General features: G+C 39.2%; 1 protein-coding gene across 4 annotated transcripts in view; it reads left to right on the top strand.

The window, feature by feature from the left end:
* Positions 1–12,464, top strand: part of ACSL4 (acyl-CoA synthetase long chain family member 4) — a 247,492-nt gene extending 235,028 nt beyond the window's left edge. For all 4 annotated transcript variants that reach the window (XM_053699301.1, XM_053699299.1, XM_053699300.1 and 1 more), the window contains exon 16: positions 8,843–12,464. In XM_053699301.1, coding sequence (XP_053555276.1) covers positions 8,843–9,000 — 158 coding nt within the window. In that variant the 3' untranslated portion in view covers positions 9,001–12,464. The remainder of the gene's footprint in view (positions 1–8,842) is intronic.
* The last annotated feature ends 472 nt before the right edge of the window (positions 12,465–12,936 follow it).

The following is a 12,936-nucleotide window of genomic DNA, read 5'->3' as shown; positions in this document are numbered from 1 at the left end:
AAAGGAACACTGAAAAATTCAGAATAAAAACAGTGGTGTACTATATTTTTTATCCACAAGATGTAACTGTTGCAATAGCAATGGTTGTGTTCCTTATGGAATGGGTTAATTAACATCAGGTGAATGATTAACAGGTGCAGGTATAAGTAACAGAAACCTGTATAGCTAAAGTGTACATGACTAAGAGCCTAATGCTGGCTTGAAACGTTGTATATCAATGGGACCCATGACAAAAGAATAAAGGTCTTTTAAAGAAATTGGTGGCTGGAGTTTCTTGAAATTCATGGACTTGGGCAAGAGATGTTCAGGATCCCTGGGCACTAGAAATAGTCTCTCAGGGTTATCTCCTAGAATTCAAGGAACTACCCCCAAGGGGAAGGTTCCACATGTCTCGCTTATCTTCAAACCAAATAAAGAGACAGGCATTCTTACATTGTGTAGAAGACCTGTTAAAGATGGGAGTGATGCACCCAGTTCCAACTGTGGAACAAGGTCAGGGGTTTTACTCAAATCTGTTTGTAGTTCCCAAAAAAGAGGGAACTTTCAGACCAATTCTGGATTTAAAGATTCTAAACAAATTTCTCAGAGTTCCATCGTTCAAAATGGAAACCATTCGAACGATTTTACCTACAATCCAGGAGGGTCAAGTTATGACTACCGTGGATTTAAAGGATGCGTATCTACATATTCCTATCCACAAAGATCATTATCAGTTCCTAAGGTTCGCCTTTCTGGACAAGCATTACCAGTTCGTGGCTCTTCCATTCGGGCTAGCCACTGCTCCAAGGATTTTCACAAAGGTGCTCGTGTCCCTTCTAGCGGTTCTAAGACCAAGGGGTATTGCAGTGGCACCTTACCTGGACGACATCCTAATCCAAGCGTCGTCCCTTTCCAAAGCAAAGGCTCATACAGACATTGTTCTAGCCTTTCTCAGATCTCACGGGTGGAAGGTGAACGTAGAAAAGAGTTCCCTGTCTCCGTCGACAAGAGTTTCCTTTTTGGGAACAATAATAGATTCTTTAGAAATGAAGATTTTCCTGACAGATGTCAGAAAGTCAAAGCTTCTAGACGCTTGTCAAGTTCTTCACTCTATTCTGCAGCCTTCCATAGCTCAGTGCATGAAAGTAGTAGGGTTGATGGTTGCAGCAACGGACATAGTTCCTTTTGCTCAAATTCATCTAAGACCATTACAACTGTGCATGCTCAAACAGTGGAATGGGGACTATACAGACTTGTCTCCAAAGATTCAAGTAGACCAGATGACCAGAGACTCACTCCGTTGGTGGCTGACCCAGGATCACCTGTCCCAGGGAATGAGCTTCCGCAGACCAGAGTGGGTCATCATCACGACCGACGCCAGTCTATTAGGCTGGGGCGCGGTCTGGGATTCCCTGAAAGCTCAGGGTCTATGGTCTCGGGAAGAGTCTCTTCTCCCGATAAACATTCTGGAACTGAGAGCGATATTCAATGCTCTCCGGGCTTGGCCTCAACTAGCGAAGGCCAGATTCATAAGATTCCAGTCAGACAACATGACGACTGTTGCTTACATCAACCATCAGGGGGGAACAAGGAGTTCCCTGGCGATGAGAGGTGTCCAAAATCATCAAATGGGCGGAGGATCACTCCTGCCACCTATCTGCAATCCACATCCCAGGAGTAGACAACTGGGAGGCGGATTATCTGAGTCGTCAGACTTTCAATCCGGGGGAGTGGGAACTTCACCCGGAGGTGTTTGCCCAGTTGACTCAATTATGGGGCATTCCAGACATGGATCTGATGGCGTCTCGTCAGAACTTCAAGGTTCCTTGCTACGGGTCCAGATACAGGGATCCCAAGGCGACTCTAGTGGATGCATTAGTGGCGCCTTGGTCCTTCAACCTAGCTTATGCGTTTCCACCGTTCCCTCTCTTTCCCAGGCTGGTAGCCAGGATCAAACAGGAGAAGGCCTCAGTGATTCTGATAGCTCCTGCGTGGCCACGCAGGACTTGGTATGCAGACCTGGTGAATATGTCATCGGCTCCACCATGGAAGCTACCTTTTGAGACAGGATCTTCTAGTGCAAGGTCCATTCGAACATCCAAATCTAGTTTCTCTCCAGCTGACTGCTTGGAAATTGAACGCTTGATTTTATCCAAGAGCGGGTTTTCGGATTCAGTGATAGATACTTTGGTCCAAGCCAGAAAACCCGTGACTAGAAAGATTTACCACAAAATTTGGAAAAGATATATCTGTTGGTGTGAATCCAAGGGATTCTCATGGAGTAAGATTAAAATTCCCAGGATCCTCTCCTTTCTCCAAGAAGGTTTGGATAAGGGATTGTCAGCAAGTTCTCTAAAAGGACAGATTTCTGCTCTATCTGTCTTGTTACACAAACGACTGGCAGCTGTGCCAGACGTACAAGCTTTTGTACAGGCTTTGGTCAGGATCAAGCCTGTTTACAGACCTTTGACTCCTCCCTGGAGTCTAAATTTAGTTCTTTCTGTTCTTCAAGGGGTTCCGTTTGAACCCTTACATTCCATGGATATCAAGTTATTATCTTGGAAAGTTCTGTTTTTGGTTGCTATTTCTTCTGCTAGAAGAGTTTCTGAATTATCTGCCTTGCAGTGTGACCCACCCTATCTGGTGTTCCATTCAGATAAGGTTGTTTTGCGTACCAAGCCTGGTTTTCTTCCAAAAGTTGTTTCCAACAAGAATATTAACCAGGAAATAGTTGTTCCTCCTTTGTGTCCGAATCCAGTTTCAAAGAAGGAACGTTTGTTACACAATTTAGATGTAGTCCGTGCTTTAAAGTTCTATTTAGAAGCAACAAAGGATTTCAGACAAACTTCTTCTCTGTTTGTCGTTTATTCTGGTAAGAGGAGAGGTCAAAAGGCTACTGCTACCTCTCTTTCCTTCTGGCTGAAAAGCATCATCCGATTGGCTTACGAGACTGCCGGACGGCAGCCTCCTGAACGAATCACAGCTCACTCTACTAGGGCTGTGGCTTCCACATGGGCCTCCAAGAACGAGGCTTCTGTTGATCAGATATGTAAGGCAGCGACTTGGTCTTCTCTGCACACTTTTGCCAAATTCTACAAATTTGATACTTTTGCTTCTTCGGAGGCTATTTTTGGGAGAAAGGTTTTGCAAGCTGTGGTGCCTTCTGTTTAGGTAACCTGATTTGCTCCCTCCCTTCATCCGTGTCCTAAAGCTTTGGTATTGGTTCCCACAAGTTATGGATGACGCCGTGGACCGGACACACCAATGTTGGAGTAAACAGAATTTATGCTTACCTGATAAATTACTTTCTCCAACTGTGTGTCCGGTCCACGGCCCGCCCTGGTTTTTTAATCAGGTTTGAAAAATTTCTTTCTTTATACACTACAGTCACCACGGCACCCTATAGTTTCTCCTTTTTTTCTCCTGTCCGTCGGTCGAATGACTGGGGGGGGCGGAGCCTGGGAGGGACTATATGGACAGCTTTTGCTGTGCTCTTTGCCATTTCCTGTTGGGGAGGAGACTATTTCCACAAGTTATGGATGACGCCGTGGACCGGACACACCGTTTGAGAGAGTAATTTATCAGGTAAGCATAAATTCTGTTTTTCTAACTTTGACCCCCAAAATCTGTTACATATCTACAACCACCAAAAAACACCTATGCTAAATAGTTTCAAAATTTTGTCCTGAGTTTAGAAATACCCAATGTTTAAATGTTCTTTGCTTTTTTTGCAAGTTATAGGGCCATAAATACAAGTAGCACTTTGCTATTTCCAAACCATTTTTTTTTTTCAAAATTAGCGCTAGTTACATTAGAACACTAATATCTTTCAGGAATCCCTGAATATCCATTGACATGTATATATTTTTTTTTTAGTAGACATCCCAAAGTATTGATCTAGGCCAATTTTGGTATATTTCATGCCACCATTTTACCGCCAAATGCGATCAAATACAAAAAATCGTTCACTTTTTCACAAACTTTCGGTTTGTCACTGAAATTATTTACAAACAGCTTGTGCCATTATGGCATAAATGGTTGTAAATTCTTCTCTGGGATCCCCTTTGTTCAGAAATAGCAGACATATATGGCTTTGGCGTAGCTTTTTGGTAATTAGAAGGCCGCTAAATGCCACTGTGCACCACACGTGTATTATGCCCAGCAGGGAAGGGCTCAATTAGGGAGCATGTAGGGAGCTTTTTGTGGTAATTTTAGCTTTAGTGTAGTAGACAACCCCAGGTATTGATTTAGGCCCATTTTGGTATATTTCATGCCACCATTTCACCTCCAAATGCGATCAAATTAAAAAAAACGTAAAATTTTTCACAATTTTAGGTTTCTCACTGAAATCATTTACAAACAGCTTGTGCAATTATGGCACAAATGGTTGTAAATGCTTCTCTGGGATCCCCTTTGTTCAGAAATAGCAGACATATATGGCTTTGGCGTAGCTTTTTGGTAATTAGAAGGCCGCTAAATGCCGCTGCGCACCACACGTGTATTATGCCCAGCAGTGCAGGGGTTAATTAGGGAGCTTGTAGGGAGCTTGTATAGTTGATTTTTAGCTTTAGTGTAGTAGACAACCCAAAGTATTGATCTAGGCCCTTTTGGTATATTTCATGCCACCATTTCACCGCCAAATGCGATCAAATTAACAAAAATCTTTAAATTTTTCACAATTTTAGGTTTCTAACTGAAATTATTTACAAACAGCTTGTGCAATTATGGCACAAATGGTTGTAAATGCTTCTCTGGAATCCCCTTTGTTCAGAAATAGCAGACATATATGACTTTGGCGTTGCTTTCTGGTAATTAGAAGGCCGCTAAATGCTGCTGCGCATCACACATGTATTATGGCTAGCAGTGAAGGGGTTAATTAGGTAGTTTGTAGGGGGCTTGCAGGGTTAATTTTAGCTTTAGTGTAGAGATCAGCCTCCCACCTGACACATCAGAACCCCTGATCCCTCCCAAACAGCTCCCTTCCCTCCCCCACCCCACAGTTGTCCCCGCCATCTTAAGTACTGGCAGAAAGTCTGCCAGTACTAAAATAAGTTTTTTAAAAAAAAAATAAAAAAAAATGTGGCATATTTACATATGCTGCGGTGTAGCATCCCCTCTTAGCCCCCAACCTCCCTGATCCCTCCCAAAACAGCTCCCTCCCCGTTCACGCCCCCGCCCTCCCGTGCACTCGCGCGCGCGCACCCAGCCATCCCCGATCCGCCCCCCTCCACATCACCAGGGCCATCGATGGCTGCTACCCGCCTACCTGTAGTTTCTAGTGGATCCATTAGAGCACTAAAAAACACTGTGCTACACTAAAGGAATCACGGATACCAGTAAATCACTCATTCATCTGCACCTTTGAGGACATTTTACTGATAGCTTCTGTTAAATATGGCTAAGTCAGCATATTTGGTTTATGCACTTAGCGCACATACTCTTAGATTATCAGTAGATAATTTGATGATAGATATTGTGTTACAAATTGCTTGATATTCTGATACATACAGTTCTAGTTGCTTACATTAGTAACCTACAATATATGTGTAATTTTCCTTGTGTAAATGCTTTTATAGATTACTCACATTTTAATAGAGATTGGCCAATCACATATTTTATTGTCTGAATTCTTGTATAAGGTTTAATTTATACCTAGGAGATTTTCATCTCATGTTATACATATTTTTATTTTTAGGTTCTTTTTGTGACATTTGTTGAAGAATAAATTATTTTTTATATAAACACTAAATTGCATGCTCTCTTTTTCTTGGGTATATTTTGCCTGTACTGGCGCTTTAGATTTTAATTGTTCTCTGTTGTCCTTTCCCCTGGGGATTTAGGAGAAATATCCCCTTAAATCTTAAAGCATATATACCCTAACCTTTGCGCAGTCTGTATAACCTTTTGTAGATTATCAGAGATCAGCCTCCCACCTGACACATCAGAACCCCTGATCCCTCCCAAACAGCTCCCTTCCCTCCCCCACCCCACAGTTGTCCCCGCCATCTTAAGTACTGGCAGAAAGTCTGCCAGTACTAAAATAAGTTGTTTTTTAAAAAAAAAATAAAAAAAAAATTGTAGCATATTTACATATGCTGCGGTGTAGCATCCCCTCTTAGCCCCCAACCTCCCTGATCCCACCCCAAAACAGCTCCCTCCCCGTTCACGCCCCCGGCCATCCCCGATCCCGCCCCCCTCCACATCACCAGGGCCATCGATGGCCGCTACCCGCCTCCCAAGTCTGCTCCCACCCACCAACGATACCGGCCATCAATGTCCGGTGCAGAGAGGGCCACAGAGTGGCTCTCTCTGCATCAGATGGCCATTTCAGGTTATTGCAGGATGCCTCCATATCGAGGCATCACTGCAATAACCGGAAAGCAGCTGGAAGCGATCAGGAATGCTTCCAGCTGCTTTGCACGTCCTTGGTCGTTAAGGGGTTAATCATCTGCGCATGCGCTATTGATATTCTCTTTGTATTGAAAACCGCGCGCGCTTCTGTGTCATTCATGCGTCTTCATTACAGTCAGGAATCCCTCACTAGCTTCTTACGAACGATACGTACATGGTGCATGCGCAGTAGAAAGCCGCATCAGCGAGTAGCACATGCGCAGTTTATTCTGAATCGGGAACACGCTTTTGAGAGGCACAGAGCGGGTGCCACCGCTTAAGACGTCAGACAATGCAGAACACGTAAGTAGGGCTTGGGAGGAGTCGGCAGCCAAACGGTAGGGAATTTGAAATATGTTTGTTTTGAAAACTATAGTAGTAATCTAAAAAATAACTTTGCGACTATATTAAGGTAATATTGAGAAATGCTTGGTTGTCTTCAATACCGGATAACTTAACCTTCACTTCTTTTTTTTTTTCACTTTTTGGTAAAAAATAAATCTAAAAGGCATTCTTTGTCTGTGCCTTTGGTAATACGTTTTAATTGATACATTTTAGCCTGGTTTGTCCTTTGATCAATTTGCACCATACCAGATTACAGGTTGCTGTGAAGATTTATGAGTAAAATGCTTGTTTTGAGTAAATGTGATTACAGAGAAGCCCAATCTCTTGCTCACATTCCATTAGGCATGCAATGTGCAAACTTTTGTATTTGAACTCTAGTGACTTTGGTTTTCTTTTGTTGGGCATTCGTATTAGTATGCAAAACAGAATGAGAAGCAGTCTGCCAGGAACGAACAGCAGCATCAATAGCTTGTTCTATGGCCCGGTTGCCACCTGGTAGTAGCTTCTTTCTGCCCAATTGTGCTTTCACAGAGGAAAACTTTCCTTTAGTATATCAGTCTGATCCCGCCAACATGGTCAGTCCAGCCCCGAAATACTGGGCAAATCTCCTCTGAACAAGGAACATGACAACCCCAGACGATCGTTTCGGCCTCCTTTGGGCCTCGTCAGTGAGGTGCAGCCATATCCCTCTAAGCACATTGGGCAAGGAGTCCACGTCTGGTTTCCCCCATCACCCTTAGGGAGACTATCCCCAGGGTCATATTTACATATGCAAAACAGAATGAGAAGCAGTCTGCCAGGAACGAACAGCAGCATCAATAGCTTGTTCTATGGCCCGGTGTGCTTAGAGGGATATGGCTGCACCTCACTGACTAGGCCCAAAGGAGGCCGAAACGATCGTCTGGGGTTGTCATGTTCCTTGTTCAGAGGAGAATTGCCTGGTATTTCGGGGCTGGACTGACCATGTCGGCGGGATCAGACTGATATACTACAGGAAAGTTTTCCTCTGTGAAAAGCACAATTGGGCAGAAAGAAGCTACTACCAGGTGGTAACCGGGCCATAGAACAAGCTATTGATGCTGCTGTTCTTTCCTGGCAGACTGCTTCTCATTCTGTTTTGCATTTGTATTAGTAGTCAATCTGTCTGAATGATTCAAGCTCCAACTACAAATGAAATATAATCAGAAAATCAAGTTTCTTCCACTTGAAACTAGGGAAACAAAATAAAAAAATATTGTATTTCTCAGCCTTCTTTTTCCCCTTGGGTTTCTACACACCTACAGGAATATAAATAAATATAAATATAGCTGACCAGTGCAGTCTTAAAACATGGCTAATTGATTCAGTACGGAATAATGTGCTTGAAAGCAGTTTTTTTACTTTACTAATTTATATCAGTTCATGAAATTTGCAATCAGTTGGTGTATTTTTATATTTTAACATTTTCTAGCGTACAAGTTTCATAGTGAAAGGCATACCTACGTAGTCTTAGGAGGAGCAGTGCACTACTGGGAGCTAGCTGCTGATTGGTGACTACACAATCTTGTTAATGGCCTATCATATGTGTTCAGTTAGCTCCCAGTAATGAATTGCCCATTCAACAAAGGATACTAAAGACAATGAAGCAAATGTGATAACAGTAAATTGGAAAGTTGTTTAAAATTGCATATTCTATCTCAATCATGAAGGAAACACTTTGGGTTTCATGTCCCTTTAACACAGATGTGCAGGGTCACTATTTTTAAAAATTAGAGCATGTAATTGTTTGACTATTATGGCGCTTTAAGTAAACCTCAACTAAGTCATGCATTTGTTATAATGTATTGGAATATCCATCTGTCTTTGAGGGGGTTGCAAGCAGACCACAAAGACAGAGGGGCTTTGTGGTCTGCTTGCACTCTAGAATCTATTTTCCTTGAATAAAGTCGCAAAAATGTATACATATTAGACACGCTTGTGTATTTAGCATATTTATTCGCAAGGGCTGACATAAAGGAAGTGTTCATGCTTTCCTAGTAGATGTTTACCTCATAGGTTTCTAGTGATAATTCACTATAAGTAACCCAGTAATAGCATTTATTTTTAATGTTTCATAACCAATGTATTTTTTTTTATTTATTTTTTACAGTGAAACTAGAAAGGTTTGAAATTCCCATCAAGGTACGACTTAGCCCCGACCCTTGGACTCCTGAAACTGGCCTGGTAACCGATGCATTTAAACTAAAGAGGAAAGAGTTGAAGAATCACTATCTAACAGACATTGAAAGGATGTATGGGGGCAAATAGGACCCAAGGAGATGAACTTTTTTCTTTTTGTGTGTGTGTTTTTGTTGTTTTTTTTGTTTAGTTTTTTAATTCAGGAGGGACAGCATTTTATAGACTGTATATATGGTGGTGTTTTCAGAGTTTTTGACAGCATGTTTGTGTGTGAAGTAGAAAAAAAGAAATGGAAAAAAAATTATATATATATATATATATATATATATATATATATATATATATATATATATATATATATATACACACACAATATACACACTCTATTGTGGTGTATCCCATTATAGTACCACTTGACAGGACGCAGACCTAAAAAGTAAATAAATAAATTGTCACGCTTAAAACTGAAGGCTTCCAGAGCTTTCACTGGTAAAAGTATGAAACTTGGCGCATATAATTTCTCAAATGACATTTGCAACGGTTTCTAACATACCTAGACATGTCTATGTAATGGAGAGCATACATGATTTTTGTGTTTACATGTGTATTTTCTTTTGAACGGTCTTGAAGGATTGTCGGCTTGGTAGATTTGAACAATTATATCTACAGTAATATCTATTTAGTAAGCCATCACCACTAAACATGAACATTACCCTGTTATTAAAGTCTGTTCTTTCCTGCCCTTGGGGGTGCAGTTCGTTCTTGTTGTGTGTCAAGAAGAGGATCTTCATTAGGGGCTAAAATAATGGTTTCTACAGTATAAATACACATGTAAGATTTAAGTATGCATTCTCTCTCTGGGATCTTGGTTTCTTGCTTATGTACAAACTTCATTTTTTTTTTAAATTGGAACTTAGGCCACTTGGCTACAGAATTGAAAACCAAAAATGAAATTCAGCCTCAAGATGCTTATACCAAATCTTATTTTTGATCTGACATTGCAGTTTTTTGTGACTTGACTTAGCAATGTATTCAAGTCTAAGTAGCGGAATTATAGAATGTTATCTGTAAATGAACATCTTGGTATTTATCTCGGCTAATCACCCATTTGTATTTTATTTCTCTACAAACATTGCTTTTGGCTCTAAAGTAATCATTGGTTTTTTTTGGGGGGGGTTGTTTTTTTTTTTCATTTCTATCAACATTTGGTGGTTGTTTTAAATATGCAAAAATGAAGGGTTTAACAAACACTCAAAAGAAGCTCACAGGTGTTGAATTAAGAGTACTATTTTAAAACTATTTTGAATTACATTCTATTTTATTCTGCTGCTATAAGACCCTACAAGACCTGTGTTCTTTCTGTAGGGGGTAAGTAAGAAAAAAAAGTATGCAATCATATTGTCAAGTAGTTAGTTGGACCAATGAACTAACAGATTGATGCCCAGCTGGTACTGAATTACAGAATAATATATGATTATTTATATTATTTATATATAATTTGTTTGTCAATATATACCCCACAGACATAATCAGGCTGCTTGTTATGAGGTTTAAGCAACTAGTTTGATTGCAATCAAAGGCAAATGGAAAAACATTGGGTTATTAAGTGTTTGTGTAAAAAATAAAATACTAGATTAGTTTATAATAGCAGTTATCTGCACTTTAGGGAAGTGTGGCAGTGCTGGTTGCAGACCAACAATTGTGCCTCTCTATCAGGTATCTTCTAAATGGTTTAAAAAATCTTCTAAAAATAGTCTTACTTGCTGTAGTTTGGTTTTCACATTAAAATATTACTGTAAAAGCGAGGGATCTCTTTGAATGTACTTTTGCACTTTTTTCTTGTTATGGATAGTTAACGGTATTTGTACAGTTGTCAGCCAGAGGACACGCTAGTTTTAAGATCTTAAACTATTTATTAAGGAAAAAACTATTTTTTATTTAAATCGTATGTATATGGAGACCACAAAAGACTATTGTATTGTATTGTCACTGTAAAAAAAAAATAAAAAAAAATATTTGTACTTGTTCATGTAATAATGGGGGCATATTTTCTTGTGTTCTTGTTTCGCCAATATTCAGCGTTAGTATTTGCACTGTTTTTCAACTATTAGCGTTGTTTAGGTCAGCTGGCATTGAAAGTTAATCGGTAAATTCATAGAAACAAATCTAGTTTAGCAACATGGTTTGATTAATTAAAAAAAAGCAATGCATATCTAAAGTATATGTCATTTCGTAAAGCCTTGGAAACAAAAGTGCATGCAATCTCTACATTTTTTACTTCTCCTTTCTAGTTATGTAAACAGGGCATTTAATAGGATTTAAGTCCATGCTAATGAGCATCATGGAACAAACAGTTTCTTCCTTTTTTTTTTTTTTTTGTATACTTACTGTATGTTTGAAAATGCCCACTGCTTTCCTAATGCTCGCGTTAATGGATTACTTAAAGGGACATGAAACCCAAAAATTTTCTTTCATGATTCAGATAGAGAATACAATTTTAAACAACTTTCCAATGTTCTTCTATTATTGATTTTGCTTCCTTCTCTTGTTATCCTTTGCTGAAAGGTTTATCTAGGCAAGCTCAGGAGCAGCAGAGAACCTAGGTTCTAGCTGTTGATTGGTGGCTGAATATATATATATATATATATATCTTGTAAAGGTGTATCCAGTCCACGGGTTCATCCATTACTTGTGGGATATTCTCCTTCCCAACAGGAAGGAGAATATCCCACAAGTAATGGATGAACCCGTGGACTGGATACACCACAAGAGAAATAAATTAATCAGGTAAGCATAAATTTTGTTATATAATCGATTGTGATTGGCTCACCCATGAGTTCAGTTAGAAACCATTAGTGCATTGCTGCTTCTTCAACAAATTATACCAAGAGAATGAAACAAATTAGATAATAGAAGTAAATTAGAAAATTGTTTAAAATAGTATTTTCTATATGAATCATGAGAGAGAAAATTTGTGTTTCATGTCCCTTTAAGTATTAGGAAGTATTGGCTACATTCTCAGTTAATGCAGACTGAAATGGTAATTTATACAAGCACACTTTTTTATGGGTAGTTGAAAGCACTAGCGGTAACTGTTCATTTTGAACTTTCTTTTATATACTTTTTTTTTTTCTTCAGACTAAAAATAGTTTTCAAAGTACCTTATGTTTAATAGGAACCTCTTTGTCCTTTTAAATTACTGAAAATGCTGCAGAAGTATGAATTTAACACTGCCACAGAAGGGACCACTCTTTCTTGAAATAAAATAAAAATTAAAAAAAGTTTAGAGTTTATTTTTCTGAACATATCAATATGTTGTGGGTTATTTTATTCTATCTGTTTTTCTTTGCAATTTAATTTATTGATGTGTTAATCTTTTTTTTATCAATGTTCAGAATTACTTTTCTGGAAAAACAGCTGTAACTTATGTAGTAAATGTGTATGATTTGTTTTTGTAACCTTTTATGCATTTTGAGTGTTTGTAATTTTTTCAAACTGACTTTCTCAGTCTTCATTGTTCCGCTCATTTTACCTCTTTTGTGAGGTTTTGTTTAAGCAAGGCATAATAAAATGATTACATTTTGTGACAATTACATTTTGTGTGCGTCATATTCTAACCCAAAGTTTTTCAAAGTATGATTAGTAACCCACTATAGACACCTATTGCAGCCTGTAAAAAGTCGTATGCAATATAATATGCAAATATGGTGGTGAGAGTCCACAATCCTTTACTCATTGGAATTACTTCCCCGCTAGCAAGAGGCAAAGATTCTCAAACCCCAAGAGCTCTATAAAAAAAACCCTCCCACATAACTCAATCTTTCCTTTGCCTCCATTGAAGGTGGTTGAAGAATAAAGATGTGCAGTGTTTTCCAGAGAAGGGGGTCTTCAGTCTGTGTATGTATATATATGTGTGTATGTATATGTATGTATGTATATATATATATATATATATAAGTCCCAAGAACAGATCAGCACATCAAACGGTTATACAGCAGCCAGGGTGCACTTAAATAAAAGTCCATAAATCCAAAGGCAAAAAAGGTACTCACTGTTCATAATAAA

The sequence above is a fragment of the Bombina bombina genome, chromosome 1, assembly GCF_027579735.1.
Source record: "Bombina bombina isolate aBomBom1 chromosome 1, aBomBom1.pri, whole genome shotgun sequence".
NCBI lineage: Eukaryota > Metazoa > Chordata > Amphibia > Anura > Bombinatoridae > Bombina > Bombina bombina.
The sequence above is the reverse complement of the archived record's forward strand: the minus strand, read 5'-3'. Positions and strand labels throughout refer to the sequence as shown.